At 46.0% G+C, this 22548-nt stretch overlaps 1 protein-coding gene and 1 pseudogene across 1 annotated transcript in view; one reads left to right on the top strand and one right to left on the bottom strand.

The window, feature by feature from the left end:
* The window catches only part of MCF2L2 (MCF.2 cell line derived transforming sequence-like 2), a 269318-nt gene that overhangs the window by 28135 nt on the left and 218635 nt on the right, over window positions 1–22548 (top strand). The window contains exon 2 of the mRNA XM_075556101.1: window positions 19393–19476. Within this exon, the coding sequence (XP_075412216.1) occupies window positions 19393–19476 (84 nt within the window). The remainder of the gene's footprint in view (window positions 1–19392; window positions 19477–22548) is intronic.
* Window positions 4393–9175, bottom strand: LOC142454575 (glycerol-3-phosphate acyltransferase 4 pseudogene; annotated as a pseudogene).

The raw sequence follows: 22548 nt of genomic DNA, 5'->3' as shown, positions 1-22548 counted from the left end.
AATTTATAAATTAGAAGTGGGTCATGGTAGTGGGGCGGGGGCAGGGGGATATTCAGGAACTAGGGGAATGACGTGTGGTTTGTTGGTGCTACACTGCACCTTGGTTGAATCATCCCTCCTTTATACCACTTCTGTGGGGGGATATACAATTATCTACAGATGGGCTTTGGATCTCTACTTCAACACCCCTCTTTTGCATTAGTATAGTTGTTTTGGATCTTCTGATGCCTGACACCTGATCCCATCGACACCTCATGATCACACAGGCTGGTGTGCTTCTTCCATGTGGGCTTATTTACTTCCCTGCTAGATGGCTGCTTGTTTGACTTCAAGTCTTTAAGACACCAGATGCTATATCTTTTGATAGCCGGGCACCATCGGCTCTCTTCACCACATTTGCTTATGCACCCATTCGTCTTCAGCGATCATGTCAGGAAGGTGTGGCACTCTTTTAAAACACTGTTGAGAGAGGGATGTTGGGCCAAATGTAGGCCAGTTCCGTCTAGCAATGTCTGAATTATTCACTGGCACAGAATCCATTCTTTCATGACGACACTACATACACAGACGATGGGCGTTGGTTGTCAGGGAAAATGTACCATCATAGTCACTGAGAATGTTGGCCACAGGTTTTCCAGAATACTATATATCAATATAGCAGATAGGGCATTGGTAAAGTAAGTTAATGATTGTCCACCTACTACTAACAGTTCAAAAATCTTGGTTGATTTTTTTTAATATTGCTCTTAAAAACTCTTCCTTCTCGTTTTCAAATTCCTTCTGTTCATGAGTTTAGGAACAAGACTGCAATACTGCACTCATTGTTATAGAACATGACCCGGTAAAAACCGGGAAAATGGGTTATTTTTGGCCTGGCCGATAAGGAAGAGAAATGAAACACCGAATGATCCCATGGGCCACCTTTTGTCGTAGGTCATCCCAGGTTTCCCTGAGCCCCTGATAACCCACAGGCATTTTCTTCAGCTCAGCAGGCGACTCTGGTCTTAGCACAGGACCTGTCCCTGTCTAACTAATCAACAAGGTAGTCTGCCTGAGCCACTTTATAGTGCCTGGTTCCTGATGGCGGGTCCAGTAATCGAGAGGCAAACTATCCAGTGAGAGTGGAGATTTGTGCCATGGGTTGCGAGCTGTCGGTTCTTCCAGCTTTTCTGTCCACTCCATTCTCTGGGCGAAGCACTAATGGCACAGGTCTGCCAAACTTGGGCCCACCTTCCTGCTCTGGCTGAGACAGTCCTTATTCGGAGGTGGGGATGTAATTGGGTCCCTCTCCCTTCAGACCTCACTTTGAATCCTTTCTATCTCAGTGTTGCAGATCTTTCAGCACATCAATGGCAGGAAGCTAGGGGGTTTATGCACCTGTGTTTTCTTACCAACTGCACACCCAAGCAGTAGCTGGATGTTATGGGCAGTGTGTCCTCCCCTCTGGCGGCAGGAGGACAGCATCACTCTCTCAGAGAGCAGCATCACGGAGTCAGCTCCAGTAACAGGCGCAGAGGCTTATAAATGGCTAGGGATGGTCTGGACTGAGAAGATACTCTTTTTTTCTCCTCTCTGTTAACTTTTTCTTCTAATTTAAAATTTTATTTTTTAATTCAGATAACATACATGCCACAGTAACCCGCTGTCAGCCCCTGTTCAGTGACAGGAATGTCACTCACCATGCTGTACACTCATCACCATGATGTCCCAGTGTGTTGGTGAGTCACATCAGACAGAAGCCCTGAGACAATAGCTGCTGTTTCCCTCCCATCCTCCCCTTGGCAATCACCAATACACTGTTATCTCTGTGCATCATTTGCTCTGGGTGTTAGATGCATGCTGTACACTCATCACCATGATGTCCCAGTGTGTTGGTGAGTCACATCAGACAGAAGCCCTGAGACAATAGCTGCTGTTTCCCTCCCATCCTCCCCTTGGCAATCACCAATACACTGTTATCTCTGTGCATCATTTGCTCTGGGTGTTAGATGCATGCGGGCTCTGAAACCACACCAAATTTATGGCCATGAGTCAATACGACCCTCTAGGACAGGGTGGAACTGCCGCTGTGAATTTCTGAGATGATAACACTTTATGGGAGTAGAGCAGCTGGTGGTTTTGAACTGCTGATCTTGCAGATCGCAGCCCAAAGCTTGTGCCACATATGGGATGATAGAGTATTTATTCTTTTGAGCCTGACTTCCTTCACTGGAATGCTTTTTTTTTTTTAACATTTTATTAGGGGCTCATACACATTTTATTAGGGGCTCTTATCACAATCCATACATATGCATACATCAATTGTATAAAGCATATCTGTACATTCTTTGCCCTAATCATTTTCTTTTTTTACATTTTATTAGGGGCTCATACAACTCTTACCACCATCCATGCTTTTTCAGAGTTAATCTAGTAGAACTCCTTTTCTCTTGGTGGCTGAATAAGATTCCATTGTGTGTGTGCACCACGCTTTGGTCATCCCATTCATCAGGGTGGATATTTGGATATGTCAACACTAAGGTATTATAAATAATGTTGCAGTGAATATTGCTATACTATATCTGCTTGAACTCCTGGTTTCAGTGATGCTGTGGGCGATGCCTTGGACTGCCAACTGCAAGAGTTGGTGGTTCAAACCCACCCACTACTCTGTGGGAAAGAGCTGGAGTTGCCTGTTCCCTTAAAGATTCACAGTCACAGAAAGTCTATACAGGGCTGCCAGCAGTGTGAGTCGTCCGGTGGTAGTGGTTTGGGTTTGGTTTTCATCCAGGCGTGGAATTGCTAAGTCACATGGTTGTTTTATGTGAGACGTGTTGAAGACGAGCCTGTCTTTCACAGTCGTTTCTCCATTTTCCATCCCCACCATCAGGGACCAATTTCTCCAAATCCTCACAAACACTCATTATGTCATCTTCTACCGATGAGACCTGGTGGTGTAGTGGTTACGAGTTGGGCTGCTAACTACAAGGTCAGCAGTTCGAAACCATCAGCCGTTCCTCGGGAGAACGATGGGGCTTTCTACTCCGGTAATCAGTTACCGTCTCAGAAACTCACAGGGGCAGCTGTACCCTGTTCTGTAGGGCTGCTATGAGTCGGCAGTGAGTCTGGCCGTTTTGTGAGCTGCCCCAGCGGGATGGAAGTGGTGTGCCCTGTCGTGTTGGTTTGCAATTCCTCACGACTGATGCCGTGGAGCATAGCTTCACGTGCTGTTGGCCATCCTTGTATCCTCGTTGGAATCACGGCTCCCTGGGTCCTTCGCCCATTTTTACATCGCCTTGTCCTTTTGTTACTGAGTGACAGGAGTTCTTTATGTCTTCTGGATAAAAATGCACATCAGACGTATGGCTCCTAAACGGTTTCTCTCGTCCTCACGTCGTTTTATCGAGGAGCTCATTGGGTGCCCGAAAGTTCTCAATTTTCATAAAGTCCATGTTCCATACCGAGCTCGTCCTTTGTCGCTCATGCTTTTGGTGCCATGTCTTAGGATTTCTTGTCAAAAACTAAGTTCTGAAATATTGCTTCTATATTTCATTGTGATTTTTTTTCCCATTCACCCTCCAAGAACATTTTATATCCTCACAAAAGCACATACAAAGGTTTGTGCAGCAGCTCTGAGCTGACCTCGTCCCACCACGCTTCACGGGCCTGTGCATATCACACTGAGCATTGCTTGTCTCGCACTGTGATCCCCACCACAACCCCTCTCCACCACAGCCATGTTACAGATGGGGAAACCGAGGCACACCTGAACACACATGAAGCGGTCAGAGCCAGCGCTGGAGCCTGAATGCAGAGTGACCCCCGCCTCTCACCACAGACTAGTCAGTGGCTGGCTGGCCACTTCCCTTCCACCATGGGTTGGTTGGCAGGGGTGGGAGCATACGGAATTCAAACTTCTTTTGGCTGAAAGCCCCTGCAGACTAGTTCTCATTCTTGTCTGTCTGTGGGGCCCCCAGCTGGGGAGCAAGGCTCAGGCAGGAGCAAGCCAAGGGGCCTCAGAATGGCCTCTCGCCACGAGTGGGCAGATTCTGCCCCAGCAAAGGACCCTTGGATGTGGGCCTCTGTGACCCACTGACATTTCCTGCAGGAATGTGGCTGATGCAGCCTAAACACACGGTCCCGCATAACACACACAGTGGAGTCGGCTTTAATGGAATTCCTTCAATAGACTTATTGTAAAAGAAACAACAAGGCATCTCTTCCCGGGCAGCCACACCCAGCAGCATCCACTTCAGGCCGCCCAGGGCCGCCTGCGCTGCCCAGACCCCAAGACTTGGGCACCGCTTTGAGGAAGCTGCAGTCCAAGGGTCCAGAGTGGCCCAAGGGCCCCAGAGAATGGAAAGGATGCAGCCTGGATCGGCATCTGAGCTGGCAGCAATGACTCAAGCTGGCTCACATGTCAGGGTCTGAGAACGGTGGCTCCAGCCAGGACAAGGCGAGGATCAGAGTGCCCTTGTGGTTCCTGGCGATCATCTGGCTGTACAGCTTCTGCTGTTTCTCTTTCAAAGGGTCCCTCCCCTTCTCCCGCTTCAGACCACGTCCACAGCAGGGCCACGCATCCTCCTTGCCTGGCAATGCCAGGTGTCACCCTGTTAGCCAAGTGGACAGCATCTTCATCTGCCTCCCTGGGCCCAACACTGCAGGTCGTCCTTCTCAGCAGGTACATCGCCATCCCATTCCTGCTGCTCTTCCAGGAGACATCGCCGAACTGAGGGTCAGACTGGACAGCAACAAGTAAATGGCAGCTCTGATTTCAAAACTTCCCTTTTGACCATCCTCACTGATGTACGGTTTAATTAGCAGGTTCCTTGTGGGAACACGAGGCTAGGCGGCTTGCTTTTCTCCTGCACCTGCTTGGTCGGCATCTTAGCCACCAGGTGGCGCTCTTTAACCTCAGAGCGCCCTAACCAGCCTCTTGGCTCTGTGCACTTGACCCACCATGGCATAGTATCCATCACTGGCCATAGGATCAGCTGCACAGGAGAGGTAGGACTGGCTACACGGAGGCCACCATTCCTAGGCCTGTCTTTCCTGTCATGGTGGTCAGCGCTCGCAGGCTGATCTGGTAACACATCAGGTAGACATATTTACTCAAGAACTCCTTCAAGCTTCCCCTTGGCAAGTATCCCTCCATGGTTGCAGCCACCACCATGAAAGCCAGAGCTGTGCTGAGTGGCAGCAGGAAGCACTACCGAATCAGCACTCCTGGCCCCCGGAAGACAGTGAGTCACCTCAGGCTGATGTGCCGCAAGTGATCACTGGTTCTGCCCAGAAGGTTCCAGGACTCCAGCTCCTCTGCTGAGAATCTCTTCATCATCGCGTCGTCACCGCCTCATCCATCACGGACTCTGCTCCTTTCCGGCAAAAGTGGGAAATGTTGGCGAGCTCAAACTCTGGAGTGCTTTCCAGAGCCACTTTGGCGGATTTCTTTGATCTCTTCTTCTAGCGAAGTGGGATCTTTTCGACCGGTCTGTGGGTGTAGGGCTGGTGGACTTGGTGGTTCTTCTTCTTGGTGCCTCTCTCCATCCTCAAGGCGGCCCAAGCACAGGTTTTGAGCACGGTTTTCTCCTAGCGCTTTCTGAGACCGAAGGAGACTCCCCAGATGGCTGGGCCTGTGGTGGAATCGAGGAGGCGGGATGAAGAAGACAGTCAGGTAGATGCCCAGCAGGTTGACAGTCAGGCCATCCAAAGGCAGCACCAAGAACACGGTGGAGGATCCAAGCGCAGCCCCGTGCCCACCTCTCCGAAAACCAATCTCCGCCTCCAAATGGTCCTCTGCAGCGCCAGCCTGGGAAAGGAAGTCAGTCCCCGAAGCATAACAAACTCCCTTCACTTCATGTGACCGTCCGAAGAGACAGGCTGGGAGTAGCGTGGGAGTAGAAAAGGACCGCAGGAGGCAGCCCTTCCCCCCCCCCCCCCCCCCGCTCCCGTACTGCAATGCCAGGCTGCCCCAGGGTAGGTGGCTTTGGAGATGAAGATGGCAGGATAGATCTTTAGGAAAAGCATCCGAGTCCAGGCTGAGGTTCTGAAAGAGCGGGCAGCAAGGGAGGATTCCCAGCGCTGCTGGCCTTACACGGCTTCCAGAGGCATAACTCTTCCCCTGCTCAAGAACATTCCACAGGGAACTCTGTCCTGCAGCTCTGTCGTTGCCCGAAGTACCAGGAAAAGTTCAACTCGGTGCCAGGAAGCTCCTGATCGCTCCTGTCAAGGGACGTGACTGCTGGCACTTCACACGAAGGCGACTGAACTTGACTAGGTAGAAATTCAATGATTGCTTTAGTTAACATTTCTTCATAAGGTGAAAATTGTGTTCACTGTAGAGAGTTCACATCCGCCCCCATTCGTCCTCTGGGGAGGCCCTTGGACCTTTCTGCTTCCAGGACTCTCCTGCCCAGAGAGCTTTGTCGATGCCTGTTAGACACAGAGGCTGCCTGCCCGCGAGGAGTGTAATTCCAGACGCGTCCGCCATGGGTTCTCCCTGAGGCCCCTTCACAGCGGTGACCTGGACTCTTGGTGAGAAGATGTTCACATGGTGCCAAAGCGACCCAGAGGTAGCAGGGCTCCGAATCCCTCCCTGGACTGTTCCTCTCGCCCCAGTCGGCTGCCTGGGCAGAGGCGTGCCTTCGCTGGTAGTTCCTGTATTTAGATCTATGATCTGTTTTGAGTTACATTTCATACACAGGGTTTTTTAAAAGTTCCTGGAAAGATTCAACTATAATTTATTTCCATTTTCCACCAACTTCTTGAGGCAAGCTATGGCTCCAGCTTCATTCCTTTGCAGTTGCAGATCCAGTTGCTGCTGCACCATTGTTGAAGAAAACAATTGTTTTCACATTGAATGGTACCTTTTAAAAAAAAACAACAACAATTGACCACATATGTTTGGGCTTATCTCTGGATTTTAAATTCTATTCCTTGGCCTTTATGTCTATTCTTATGCTAGCATCACACTGTTTTGATTACTGCATTTTTATAGCACATTTTAAAATCAGACAGTATGAGTCTTTCTTTTTCTTTTTAATATTATTTTCATTTTACGGGCCCCTTGTAATGAATATGAATCTGAAGATTGGCTTTTCCATTTCTGCAAAGAATGTTGTTGGAATTTTGACAAGGATTCCATTGAATCTTGTTTTTTGTTACTATTTTAAAAAAAATTTTTATTGGCCTATTGTACAATTCAATCTATAGGTTGCTTTGGATAGTATTGAGTCGATTCTGACTTATAGTGACCCTACAGGACAGGGTAGAAGTGGCCCTGTGAGTTTCTGAGACTGTGACTCTTTATAGGAGTAGAAAGCCCTGCCTTTCTCCCACAGAGACGCTGGTGCTTTTGAACTGATGACCTTGGGAATTGTAGCCCAGCAAGTAATCACTACACCACCAGTTATGGCATATATGCTAATGAGGCAGGATCAAGGTAGGACAATTTTAGCCCTAATCTTTTTATCTTCCTAGACTGCTTTAGTCTGGAAGCTCGGCTGAAACCTTTCCACCAGGGGTGACCCTGCTGGCATCTGACATACCAGTGGCATGGTTTCCCGTATCACGGCAAACTGACAGGGGCGTAGTGATGAAAGAACCAAGGAAGGAGGGGGCGACTTGAGCCTCAAGAAAGAAGAGCTGGAGTAGGGCCCAGCTTTTGGACTTGGAACGTCTGCACTGAGAACCTCATAGATCCAGCGGGAGATGGATATCCAGACACTTGGAGATTGCCAAGGAATGCATGCAGGGCCGATGTATGCTGAAAGGAGACAAGGCTCTTCCGTCAGAACCACAGAGACAAAGCCTTTTCCTAGAGCTGCTGCCCTGGATTCAGACCTCGAGCCTCTGGACCTGTGAGGGAATCAGATTGCTTCCTGTTCAGTCACCCACTTGTGATGTTTCTGTTACAGGAACCCTGTATCGATGCTTCCGTGAGCCCTGGGGTTGGGCTGCTAACCCCAAGATCAGCAGTTCGAAGCCACCAGCTGCTCCACAGGAGAAAGATGAGGATTTTTACTCCCATGAAGAGTTTCAGGCTTGGAAACCCACGGGGTATTTCACTACTGTCCCTTCGGGCCGCTGAAAGTTGGAATAGACTTGATGACAATGAGGTTTGAGTCTCGGTGCTTTAAAGACATCAGAAACTGGTCGTCAATGTGAGTTCATTTTTGTTGTCAGTGTCAGTGCTGCCTTAAGCATCTCCCGAAGTGAGTTTTGTTGAAGGTATGGCTCAGAGAGCATGTTGAGAATAGACAGGGATGAAGGGAGTGCCTGGTCTCTATGTACAGCAGGCCTTGTCTTTTGGGGTCGTGAGATTTGTGAGAGAGCTCTAAAAACACTCTATAGCCAGCGTGATGAGGCTATTATCTCAGGCGGCAAGGGCAAGGGTTCCTGTTTCCTTGCTTTGAAGTAAAATCATGATCCATTTAAAGGGGAGAAGACATGAGCTTTGGTGGCAGAGTTCTCAGCTACTAACTGAAAGGCTGACAGTTTAGACACCCCGGTGGCTGCTTGGAAGAAGAGACCGGCAATCAAACCTCTAACGATTGTGCTTGTTCGATGCTGTGCAGTCAGCTCAGACTCAGAGCAACCCTCTGAAGAACAGAAGAAACACTGCCTGGTCCTGAACCATCCTCTCTGTCTGTGCTGTGTTTGAGCCTGTGTTAGTCCGGGTAGACTAGAGCAACAAATCCAGGGAGACTCATGTGTATAAGCAAGAGCTTTCTATAAAAGAGCAATAGAATATTGAGAAAACATCCCAGCCCAGATCAAGTCCATAAGTATGATATTAGTCTGATATGTCTGATAGCAATCTATAAATTCCTCCTCAGACTCACGAAGCACATGCAATGATGCCGAATGCAGGAAGGTAACCGGCCAGAGGGTGGAAAGTCTGGTGGATCCAGTGGCGTTATAAGCATCTCAGTGCTGGCAGGGGTCCCCACATGGCTCCTCCAGCTCCAGGGCTCTGGCTGCATCAGTGTAGCTCCATCAGGCTCATCATCAGTAATGTCTCTCAGGGAGTGAGTGTGAGTCCCGCCCATAGGGAGCTATTTATCTCCTTAGAGCTCCCAAAAGAGGTCATCAAGGTGCAACCCGATTGGCAGGTTAAACGCCACCCCTTCACTCACAATAGTCTCAAATTAACAACAAATTGTGTAACTACCACAGAGCCCATTGTTACCGTCATCGTGTCGATACATCTCATTGAGGGGCTTCTCTTTTGGAACTCCTCTACCAAGTCTGATGACCTTCTGAGGGCCTGGTCTCTCGGTAACATGTCTAAAGACGAAGGCTCGTATCCTTGCTTCTAGAGAGCATTCTGGTATACTTCCTGCAAGGCAGATCTGTTTGTTCTGGAAGTCCATGGTACTTTCCACCTTCATTCAGCAACGCCATGACTCAAATGCATCCGTTTTTCTCTGGGATTAACCACTCACTAGCCAGCTTTCACATGTATATGAGACAGCTGAAGTACCCTGCCCTGGGTCACGCACACTTTAATTCTTAAAGTCCTATCTTTGCTCTGTAACATGTTAGAGAAGTTTTGTGCCACAAACTTTTCCAAGGTAATAGATCATTTGATTTCTTGACTGATGGCTTCTGGATTCAAGTAAAATGAAATCCTCGACAACTCCAATCTTTTCTTCATTTATCACGATGTCTGTTAGTCCAGTTGTGAGGGTCCTTGGTTTCTTTACACTGAGTTGTAATTTATACTGAAAGCTGCAGTCTTTGATCTTCAGCAGTGAGCGCTTCAGGTCCTCTTCACTGTTTGTGTCGTTAACAAAGGTTGTTAATGAGTCTTCCTCCAATCCTCATGCATGTTCTTCACAAAGTCTGGTTTCCCAGGTTATTTTCTCATCTTACAGATCGAATAAGCCTGGTGAAAGAATACAACCTTGACACACACTTTTCCTAATTTTACATGAAGCCTAATCTCTTTGTTCTGTTCACATGGCTGCCTCTGGGTTCATGTAGTTTCCATAAAAGCACAATGAAGTGTTCTGGGGTTCCCATTTGTGGTGGTTGTATAATCTATTGTCAATTTGAGAGGATTAAGAGTGAAGGGGTGGAGTTTAGCCTGGCAGTCAGGTCGCAGCTTGATGACTTCATTTGGAGGCACTAACGAGATAAATAGCTCACTGGAGGCAGGCTCACTCCCTGGGATGCATTGCAGCTGATGAGATACATGGAGCTATGCTAATTCCCTGAGCTGGAGGACCATGTGGAGACCCCCGCCAGCACCAAGATGCTTACAACACCACTCGATCCACAAGACTTCCCACCCACTGGCCTGTGATCTTCCTGCATTCGGTGTCATTGCATGTATTGATGAGTCTGAAGAGGACTTTATAGATTGGAATCAGGCATATGGACTAACATCAGACTTATGAACTTGATCTGGACTGGGCTGGGATGTTTTCTCAATATTCAATTGCTCTTGTATATAAAGCTCTTTCTTATACACGTATGAGTGTCTATGAATTTGTTTCTTCAATCTACCCGGACTAACACACCACTCTTCTCAATGGTTCTCAGTGGCCAGGAGTTATCAATGCATCTTGATGGCATGTTTGATCAATTTCAGACTGGAGACCTTTGTAGAACTCTTTAATTTTTTTCATCATTGCCTTTAGTAGTTGTGTTACAAATGTGAGCAGTAGTTATATTAACTAATGTTTCTGGTAGGTGTATAGATACTGTTCTGGAAAATATGGACGTGGTGACAAAAATGAAGGTGGAAATCGCATGAGGGTGTTTTGCCAAACCACCTTGTTCACAACAAATAGCTTTTTCAACAGCACAATAGGCAACTAGACACATGGATTTCCCCAGAGAGAATACACAGAAATCAAACTGACTACGTCTGTGGGAACACATGATGGAGAAGCTCAATATCAGCAGCTAAAACCAGACCAGGGCCCAACGATGGAACCGTTGTTCATGTAAGTTCGGCATACACCTGAAGGAAATTAAAAAGTCCACAAGAGTCAACATACGGCCTTGAGTCTGTCCTGCCAGGATTTTGAGAACATCTAAAGAACAGACTTGATTCATTGACCACTGATACCAGACAACCTGATGAGCTGTGGGAGGACACCAGTACCATCGTTCATGAAGAGAAACAGAGACAGGAAAGAAAGAAAAGGTCCAAGTGGATGTTCGAAGAGACGCTGAAACTTGTTCTTAATCTGTTCTTAATCGTACAGAAATTAAAGGAAATGGAAGAAAGAATGAAGTCATGGAGCTGACCAGAAAATTTCAAAGGGCAGCTCAAGAAGATAAAGGCAAATATTATAACGAAGTGTTCAAGGGCCTAGAATTAGAAAACCAAAAGGGAAGAACACGCTCAGCACACCTGAAAATGAAATGCTCAAGAACATATCCACGCCTCGAGCGGCAATTTTGAAAGATTCTATAGGCAAAACATTGAATGATGCGGGAAGCATTAAAAAAAAAAGACAGGAAGTGTGTTAGGCAGGGTTCTCTAGAGAAACAAAACCAGGACACTTACGATTATATACATCTAAAAGGGTAGGTTTATAGAGTGGAAAAGACCGCAAATTAGTCCACATAGTAGTACAGAGAGCTCAGTTCAGCTTACTTTTGTGGAACAGTTAATATGCTAACTCACGCGGCCATGGGCTCAGGGCCACGGAAGCAGAGAGTGGTGGGAAGCTGAAGTGGCGAGGTGTAGCAGAGGCCGGAGTAGAGTGTGGCAAAGCAGGTCTCGGTAGAGCCTCACGATGTAGTGATGCAAAATGATGGACTGGAAGTGTGGCATTAGCCCACAGGTAACAGACATGGCAAGGTGGGACGGTACCTCAGCATGGAGCAGCACAGCATAGCAAACAGGTTGCCATGGCCAGGTGGAACAGAGCACGACACAGCCCAGGTAGAGCAGAGCATGACACAGCCCAGGTAGAGCAGAGCACTACACAGCCCAGGTGGAGCAGAGCACTGCACAGCCCAGGTAGAGCAGAGCACTACACAGCCCAGGTGGAGCAGAGCACTGCAGGTGGCATAGCACATGGTTGAAGCAGAGCAGCTACCTCAGGCAGTGCACTGGTCTGATCACCAGGGAGAGAGAGAGGATGTTCTCAGAATCCTCATGAGAAGGCCACACCCATAAGGAGGCATCATCAGGCCATGACCAGATTGACAGGCTGGACTCCACCCCTACAATTTCATGTTATCAAGTGAACAATGAATTATGTAACTACCACACTTGACACCTTTTACAGCTCTGTAGCCATATATAATTTTTAAAAGGAGGACAATAGTAAAATCACACTTGTGCCCAACAGGATAAAACTAAGATGCCTACAACTCAAAATGTTCCAGTCTCCTTTAAACATAATACTCTATAGGCGACAAAACAAAAATAGTCTATGCTTAACAATTGCAATTACGCAACCCCCTACACCATAATCTTAAAATCTATAAACAGATTCCCAAACCCATGAATGTTTGTAAGCCAGCCACTTCATGCCTTCATCATCCCCATTTTGGGTATCTAATTTCTATATTGTCCACTTGTACCAACCCAGTGCTCTAAGGTGACATGCTCTTTGATATGGAGAATCTTCGTTCCAGTTGGAATCCTGTAAGTCTGCATTGATAAACAAAGTCACATCAGGACAGGTTGTTCATAAAGCCTGCAGCAATTCACAGGCTCCAAAATGCTTACTTGGTAGGGTTCTGGTCACTTCAATGTGGGTCACATCACTTTGCTTCACCAGGGTGCCCATGGCCCGCCTTGCCTATTGACCATGTGTCTCTTCACAAATTCTGAACAACTCTAGGCCCCTTGAGCTAGGTCATTAACGAGATCATAAATTCGTCTTTTCCTCTAGTCCTGTGAACCAGGTCCACGGGTGTCAGTGACCAGACTCAACCCATCTCTTTATTGTTGCATTTTGCCCACTTCTACTCAACAAGTGGATCCAGGTGGTCACCTAGCAAGCATTTCAGGCTGCCTGTATACTGCCTTTAATGTTCAGTCCTAGAGAGGAGAGTTTCTTCATGGCTCCAAATTCTTCGATTTCAAGCACAATTCAAAAAGATCAAATTAATTTTTTTCCCTTCAGCCCGCCAACAGCAAGTCTTGCTAGTCAGCAAGTCTTTTCAAATGCAAATGTCATGAGCACTCAGAACCCTGGATGAGGCTTATCATTCAGAGCCTTCTTGTAGGCATGTCGTAACCCATGCAAAGATTCAAATTAATGGCTGAAGACTGTGAACTTAAAAACTCTATTTTCTACGTGGGTTGGCCCCACTCCCTACAGAAGAATTCACCTCAGAGGACAGCACTGAAGCTCCAGCTCAAGGAGAGGGACATGTCTCATCAGAGCACAGGGGAACAAATGAAGGGAGAGAAAGGAAGAGTGGAGCATATCTTCGACCACCAAGCCCTGAGGACAATATTCCTGCTCAGAAAAGCCAAAGTACAGAGGACCATAGGGCCGGCCCCACTATGAGACATGATATCATGTCCCTAGCTGACCCATAGTGCTATGGGGACAACACTAGAGACAGTGCGGGAATTGCATCCGATCTGACCCCACCACACTGAGATGAAACACCAGGGGTGTGCAACAGAACACCAAGGGGAACAGAGCAATGAAGTCCTGAGGGAGTACCGAAAAATAGACTGTGGGGCCAGGGTGTGGCATCATATCTGTGACTCAACTAAAAACCACTCCTAAAGATCAACAAATGAACCTTGAACTATTTACAGGTTTTCTTTTTTGTTGTTAGTTTTTTGTGTTGTTGTTTGTTTTGCTCTGTTTTTTTGTGTGTGCATATTATTATCTCTGTAGGTCTATCTAGATAAGAGAGGTGGGATAAACAAGCTGGAGGAGAAAACAGTGGGTCCGACAGTTCCTGGGGGACATGGAAGAGAGGGGGGTGGGGAAAGGAAGTGGTGTTAACAAACCCAGGGACAAGGGAACAACAAGTGATCCAAAATCGATGGTGAGGAGAGTGTAGGAGGCCTGGCAGGGCTTGATCAAAAGGCAATCTAACTGAGAGCAGGGAAGGAGGGGAAAAAATGAGGAGCTTATACCAAGGGTTCAAGTAGAAAGAAAATGTTTTGAGAATGATGATGGCAACAAATGTACAAATGTACTTGACACAATGGATTTATGTATGGATTGTAATAAGCGTTGTACGAGCCCCCAATAAAATAATTTTAAAAATTCTCTATTTTCATACTTACTAACAATCATTTCTATCAATCAGTATACCAATATTAATAGGCAAAAGAAAACAATACAGTCAGGTCCTAAACTCAATTCTTAAAGGTCAAATTCAATCTTTTCTTATCAAACTAATCCTATTCATAAGCAATACGGCCTTAGGCCTCTGGCTGTATCAAGCCAGAGCAGGACCTTCTGTCAGCCATTTTGACTAAGAAGCATTGTCTCAGAGAAGTTCAAGGGTCCATTTTACCCCCTGAGCTCCAAATATAGATTTATTTTTGCCATGTTGGACAGGATTAACTAAAGACAACTTCTAGGAATCAAGACCTTCACGTCCCAGATCCTTTCCAGAAAAGAATTGAGTAAACAGTGTGACTTTATCTGATCTCCAGTTAGCCAAAGGAAAACTACCATAAGGCAGAGGTCAAAAAATGTGTTAGACTGGGTTCACCAGAGAAACAAATCCAGAGGCATTATATAGCTTTATATCAAAGAGTAATTGTACATTAAGGAAACATTCCAGCCCAGTCCAGGTCAAGTCCATAAGTACAATAATTAGCCCATAAATCCAATTCTAGCTCATAAATCCTTCTTCAGAGTCATGCAGTCACATGCAATGATGCAAAGTGCAAGAAGATCACAGGCCTGTGGGTACAAAGTCTTGTGGATCCAGTGGCAGTGGAAGCAAAACAGGACTGGCACAGGTCTTTGCGTGGCTTAATGTGTCTTGTCAACAGGAAGCTGAAGCAACCAGAGAGTGTGACCTGCCTTCCGGTAGAAATAGAGAATGTTCTGTTCCCAGAATCCTCCTGAGAAGGCCATGCCCACAGGAGGCATTATCAGGCTGCCACCAGATTGACAAGCTAGACTCCACCCCTTTACTCTTAATACCCTCAAGTTGACATGAGATTATGTAACTACCACAAATGGGCTCATGCATAGGAACCCTGGTCAGGATGGTGCAGGACCATTGCAGTATTTCTTTCTGCTGTGCATAGGGTCCCTGTGGGTCAGAGCCAGCCAATGGCACCTGACCACACAGCAGTGTCTTAATTTCTGATCGTTAGATAGTCCATTTCACTTTCGACCATTTTGAATTTTCCTTGATCCATATTTCATACATTCCATGTTCTGATTATTAATGACTATTTGTAGCAGTTTCTTCCTCTTTTTCATTTGCCTTGGTGTTAATTAACTATTGATTTTGCTCCCAGATTCTTCAATCTTCAAACGAGTGTTCTTACCAAAAGGCTAATGGTCTTAAACACTTTTACCTTTTCTAGGCACATGTCTTCCGCTGCTCTAATCAAGCACCATTGAATAAACACCACTGGTAAATGACTCTCTTTCCCCCCCCCAATCATTTTACTGGGGGCTCTTATAGCTCTTATAGCAATCCATACATCAACTGTGTCCAGCACATTTGTACATATGTTGCCATCATCCTTTTCACAACATTTTCTTTCTACTTGAGCCCTTGATGTTAACTCAGTTTTTCCCTCCCTCCCCCACGCTTCCACCCTGATGAACCCTTGATAAATTATAGATCATTATTATTTTCATGTATTACACCGTCTTCTGTCTCCCGTTGCCCATGTTTTTGTTGTTCATCACCTTGGGTGGGTGGGGCTATCCTGTCATCATTGCAATCGGTTCCCCCTTTCCGACCTCCCCACTACCTTTTCCTAAGTAGTATTTTCAGTGCCTTCCAACCCGAGAGGACTCATCTTCCAATATACCGTGTCAGATAGTGTTCGTACGGTTTGCAGTGGCTGATGTTTCAGACGTGGACTGCCTCTTCCTTCCTTCTGGCCTGTTCTTAGTTTGGACACTGTGCTGCAATCTTCCCACCATGGACGACCCTGGTGGTATTTGAAGTACGGGCGTCATAGCTTCCAGCATCACAGCAGTATGCAAGCCACCACGGTGACAACCCGGGCACTAGTGGTAACTGAACCGTAAAGCTGAGACATCCTATGGAGTCAGTCCTGCTCTGTTCCGTAAGGTCTTCATGGATTGTAACCGACTTCTGGGCACACAATAAAAATAAGAGTAGAAAACAATTTTATCCTGGTTGTACATGAATACATGGATGTACTTTTCCTCCTGAGATTATTTTCACCGAGATGTGGAAGGTAGTGTTTTCGGGGCCCAAATCTTTTCTCAGGAAGAAGCACATCTTGCACCTATGCAGCTGAATGGAGACTCCGATGTGAGTCTGACTCAACATGCTTGCTCTCCACGTGAGTTTTCTCAGAGAGTATCGGGAACAACCTTCCTCTTCTTATCTTTTGGATATTTTACGAAATCCAGGATATGTGAAGGCAGTAGGCTTTAAGAATAGAACTCATCATTGGAACCTATGAACGGAGGAAATGGTCTGAGACCAGAGTCCATCCAGTCATGAGTGTGTCTACAAAAGATCTGCAGTGCTGAATGAGCAAGGAAGATCACCAGTAAGATCAAGTTCAAATTCATGTCCAGGACCTCTAGGACTGGGGACTTGTTCTTTTTCCCTCTCAAAGTCATGTCATCTTAAAATTCTGCTGTTTTCTGTTGCTGCTCAGTTCTAATCCTCCTTAAAGTCAGCTGCCTTAGGAAACCAGACACACGTTAATCTTAAAGGTTCTACACTTAAACCCTGGTATGACCACAGACAAGCTCAAAATCTCTCTAGGTTTCAGTTTCATTATAAACAAACGAGAAGGGCTGGTGTGATGGTTGGCTTAGTTAACGTTTTTCCTCCCTTTTCGGGCTTTATATCTTTACTTTAAAAACCCACCTCAAGTGTTGAGGTACAAAAACAACACACTGCACCTTCTGATGTGTACATTGTTTTTCGTTTTGTTTTGTTTGTTTGACTGGGTTCGCCATCTTTTAAATACACTTTCTAATCATGACTCAGTAATAGCCAAGTCCCGTTTTTCCATCTCATGCCACTTTCCCAGATCACTGTAAGAATATGTTTGAAAACACTCAAGTACATAACACGTTTTCCACTGAAATCCACTATGTTGCCCATTTTTGGTTTAAATTTTACTCCTATTGTGGAAACTTTGCAAAATAACGTTTTAATGAACCGTCACATACCCATCTACCAACTTCAGTAAGTATCTGTATTTTGTCAATCTTCTTTTATCACCTCTTCATGGACACTCGGGAGAGAATTTATAGACAAACTCTTACTGATGAACTTCATGTAACATTAAATACCTCATTTTGTGTATCTCACTGAGAAGGTCTTCCTTTTTTGTAAAATGTAAAAACGACTCCAACCAGCTGCCATCTGGTCTGCCCTTCCACCTGGTCCATGGCGCCATGTATTAAGGAGATAACTAAGTTCTATAATGTTTCTAATGACTGATTTTCCTCCTTTTCCCTTCCTTCCTTCCCACCTTCCTCTTTCTTTCTTGAGACCTTTTGGCACAGTAGTTAAGTCCTCAGTTGCTCAACAAAAGGTTGATGATTCGAACCCACTAGCTGTTCCTTAGGAGAAATGTAGGGCATCTGCTTCCATAAAGATTACAGTTTTCAAAACCTTTGGGGGCTGTTCTACTCTGTCCAACAAGCTATGACGATGAGTCAGAATTGACTCAACAGCAACGATTGTTGTTTTCTAAAAATAATTTTTAGAAATAGTTTACCTTCTTGTGACTTCTTGGGACTTGAACCTCCAGCCTTATTGGATAGCTGCTGATCTGTTAACCATTCACACCACCCAAGGACCTCAAACTGGAACTACACTTTCATTAATAAATTATCTAATATCCACGTTTAGTCAATTAAGAGTGAAACATGTATTTTGATAAGAAAGTGCTGGATGGGGTTGACCCCCTTCGGTCCAGGATGGATGGTAGCATTCCCTGAGTAGTGTCATGGGTTTCAGCTGACTGTTTGAGGCTGAGTTCTCAAAACCAGTGAAACATATATGTATACATAGGGAGAAGTTTAAATTAAGAAAATGACTCAGGATTGTAGAAGTGAACAAGTCCAAGTCTGGAACTTTCCAGGGCTGTCGGTCAGATGTTAGACTGGAGACTCCTCCTGACTCATTTAGCTGCAAGGGTTGATGAACTCAAGACCACAGGCTGGTGGCTGCAGAGGTGAATGAATCCAATATTGGCAGATAAGATGGCAGGTTGCTGTCAGCTCCTAGGGAGACAGGCTAACATATGGCAGGTCACTGATTAAGTCCAAAGAAGTAGAGGTCAGTGAGCCAGATGCAGGATCCAGACCCAACAAAAAGGAAGAAAACTTTTCCACACCATCTGCTTATATTAGGAAGCAGGGAACATTCCCAAGAAAACATCTTTTCAATTGATTACATCAGGGCTGTGATCGGAGTTAGGGTGTTGTATCCCACTCAAACTTGCTTGCAACTGATTGCCTGCTCAGAGCAAATCCCATTATAGAGGAGATTGCAGTGCGTTAGGTCACAATTATGAGGGGTCTCTCTCTCTCTCTCTCTCTCTCTCTCTCTCATCCCTTTTCTCCAAGGAGATGAAATACAAAGTAACTTGTTAGGATAAGAGCGTATTCTTAGGGGCAGAGCAAGGCTGTGCTGGGCAGGTTGTTTTCTTTTCCATTGAAATGTTATAACCTATTTTTTTTATGGAGCATATTGAAGTAGAAAAATGGAGACATGTCTCCTTAAACATGCTTGGTACACACTCCCTGAATTGAGAGAGAAAGAGAGAGAGAGAGAGGAAGAAGAAGGAAGAGGAGGAGGAGGAAGGAGAGAGGGAGGGAAGGAGAGAGGAAGAGAGATTAAGAGGGCAGTAAAACAAGAATGCTTATAATCCACAGGGAATTTTATGATCCAGCTTTTGAGACAAGATCCAATAATTTTTGTAGGTTGTGGTTAAAATGTCCTTCCACAGAGCCAATGGAGGAGGTGAATATCTTCTGCCTTGGTAATGAAACCGTTTCTGCAGAGGGGATGCACTTGGACTCCAGTGAAGCTTAAACGTTAGGGCCCCTGGTTTGCACTGGTCCTTCTGGGAACCTAGGAGAGCCTCTGCAATCTTGTTTCCATGTGTAAGCTTTGAGTGACTCAGAACCTGGATCTGTGCCTTGCATCTCAGAAACGGAGTTCTCAAGAGAATAATGTGATGTCCAAGTTTCTCTAGTGGAATTTTCCTTTTGCTTTCGTTGCTCAGTTTGTCAGGATTTAACCTATTTTGCATTTTCATTTGTGCAGATGAAATTATGCAGCAGGAAATCAGGCCCTTGGTGGCAGTGGATATAATAGAACAACTTCACAGACAATTTGTCATTCTGTCCGGTAAGGAGCACATTTATTTGTGTGTCTGGGTTTTTTGTGTGTGTGTAGTCTTGCTGGGAGGGCCACGATGCACTTTATACTCAAGTGTCAGTCGTCCCTACGCCTCGCTCAGGGCAAGAGGGAATGGAGGGCTACCTAGGTGGAGGCAGGTGGGATGTCATACCCTGTGCTGTGAGGTGCATCCTGGCTCATTCCCATGAGGGTGCATTTCTTTGAGGTTGTAAGGAGCAGGGCTAAGATGATGTTGAGAACGGAAAAAGAAACAGGGCACCAGCTTCCACCCCGTTTAGAATATTCTAGTAAGGAGTTATTCTCCCTAAGGGTTATCAGTCATCCAGAGCAAGCAGACACCACTGTTTATCCCACAACAAGTAGGACCCACTCCCTTCTGATAAGGATAGTAGTTGACTGTTTCCCTGAAGGAGAGCCCAGGGAGGTCAAGCCCACTCAAGGGTGACCAAGGTTAGGCCACCATCTTGACTCTTGGTCCACCCTTCTTGTCACATGTATACCCCTAGTCTCTCCCCTTCCTATCATGTGTACACCCCTAGCTCATGCCCTTCCTGTTATGCCAATGCCCATTGTATATCATCCTCCTATTGCTTGTATTGCCTATTGTACAGCCCCTTCCTGTGACGTGTGTGATTACCTGTGATCACGCCCCCTAAGGAGTGATAAGCCTTGGTTAACAATAAAGTAGCTCTCCAGCCAGCTCTCCGCCCCACTTCACCTCCGACCCTCTCCTCCTACGCTGTGCGCAGACCTGGCTGGGTGCGCAGACCTGGCTGGTAAGATCATGGCCATCCAGGAAGTAAGCATGCTACCATGAAATGTGTCTGACTTATTTATTTTACTCTCTCTCCTATCTCATGCTCTATGGCTTTACTATAATCTTTATGTATCTTAACCGAACAATTGCACTTACTGAACCCGTGATTAGCTGTGGGGGGGCTGGCCTTTCCCCCCACAGATTTCTATCAAACTTTTTGATCAGGAAGGGAAAAAAAGGCTGGTACCAATGGCCCTCCATTTCCTTGGATTCTGCATCTGAGGATTCACCAGCCACAGATAGAAAATATTCAGGGTTGGGGAGCAATTTGGTGGTCAAAGAAAACCCTCAAAGGTTAAGGAGCATCAGAAAGGGGTACTTACAAAGCATTTACATTGTATCAGGTGTCATAAATACTTTAGAGATAATTTAAAGTTTACAGGAAGATGTGCATCCGTTACACACAAATCCCAGGCCATTTTTGTTTGTTTGTTTTAAACGTTTTATTAGGGGCTCATACAACTCTTATCACAGTCCATACATATACATACATCAATTGTATAAAGCACATCTGTACATTCTTTGCCCTAATCATTTTCTTTTCTTTCTTTCTTTTTTTACATTTTATTTGGGACTCATACAACTCTTATCACAATCCATACATATACATACATCAATTGTATAAAGCACATCCATACATTCCCCGCCCCAATCATTCTCAAAACATTTGCTCTCCACTTAAGCCCTTTGCATAAGTCCTCTTTTTTTTCCCCTCCCTCCCCGCTCCCCCTTCCCTCATGCGCCCTTTGTAATTTATACAACGTTATTTTGTCATATCTTGCTCTATCCGGAGTCTCCCTTCCCCCCCTTCTCTGCTGTCCCTCTCCCAGGGAGGCGGTCACATGTGGATCCCTGTGATCAGTTCCCCCTTTCCAACCCACTCACCCTCCACTCTCCCAGCATCGCCCCTCACACCCTTGGTCCTGAAGGTATCATCCACCCTGGATTCCCTGTGCCTCCAGCCCTCATATGTACCAGTGTACAACCTCTGCCCTATCCAGCCCTGCAAGGTAGAATTCGGATCATGGTAGTTGGGGGGAGGAAGCATCCAGGATCTGGGGGAAAGCTGTGCTCTTCGTTGGTACTACCTTGCACCCTGACTGACCCATCTCCTCTCCTAAACCCCTCTATGAGGGGATCTCCAGTGGCCGACACTTAGGCCTTGGGTCTCCACTCTGCACTTCCCCCTTCATTCAATGTGGTATACACACACACACACACACACACACACACATATTCTTTTTTTTTTTTTTTGCATGATGCCTTATACCTGGTCCCTTTGGCACCTTATGATCGCACTGGCTGGTGTGCTTCTTCCATGTGGGCTTTTTTGCTTCTGAGCTAGATGGCCGCTTGTTTATCTTCAAGCCTTTAAGACCCCAGACACTATCTCTTTTGATAGCCGGGCACCATCAGCTTTCTTCGCCATATTTGCTTATGCACCCATTTGTTTTCAGCGATCCTATCATGGAGGTGTGCAGCCAATGATATGATGATTTTTTGTTCTTCGATGCCTGATAACTGATTCCTTTGGGATCACTCGCTCACTCAGGCTGGTGTGTTCTTCCATGTGGGCTTTGTTGCTTCTGAGCTAGATGGCCGCTTGTTTATCTTCAAGCCTTTAAGACCCCAGTCACTATCTCTTTTGATAGCCGGGCACCATCAGCTTTCTTCACCACATTTACTTGTTCACCCACTTTGGCTTCAGCAGTTGTGTCGGGAGGGTAAGCATCGTAGAGTGCCAATTTAATAGAAGAAAGTATTCATGCATTGAGGGAGTGCTTGAGTAGAGGCCCAAGGTCCTTCCGCCACCTTAATATTAAACCTATAAATGTAGACACTTAGATCTATTTCCCCATCCTCATATATATGTTTGCATGTACACGTCTTTGTCTAGACCTCCATAAATGCCCCTTGACTCCCAGCTCCTTCCTCCCTCTCCCTTGACTTTCCTCCTGCCCCACCACCATGCTCCATCCCCACCTGGGCTACAGCTATACCTCTTCTCTACGCAACCTTACCCTTGATCGTTCCCCATCAGGCCCAGGACCTTTTATATAAGGAACTTGAGCATGCATGGATTTTGATATCCACAGGGATCCTAGAATTAATCTCCTGTGGATACCAAGGGATGCCTATATATATTTTTAAAAGGTTAGAATTTTGCCAAGTATAAGTACAACACTGGAAAGCTGTCAACACTAGGATACTCATGCCTTTAGGCACGAGTGACAGGACTTTAC

Source organism: Tenrec ecaudatus, chromosome 8, assembly GCF_050624435.1.
Source record: "Tenrec ecaudatus isolate mTenEca1 chromosome 8, mTenEca1.hap1, whole genome shotgun sequence".
NCBI lineage: Eukaryota > Metazoa > Chordata > Mammalia > Afrosoricida > Tenrecidae > Tenrec > Tenrec ecaudatus.
This window is presented reverse-complemented; position numbering and strand designations above follow the sequence as displayed.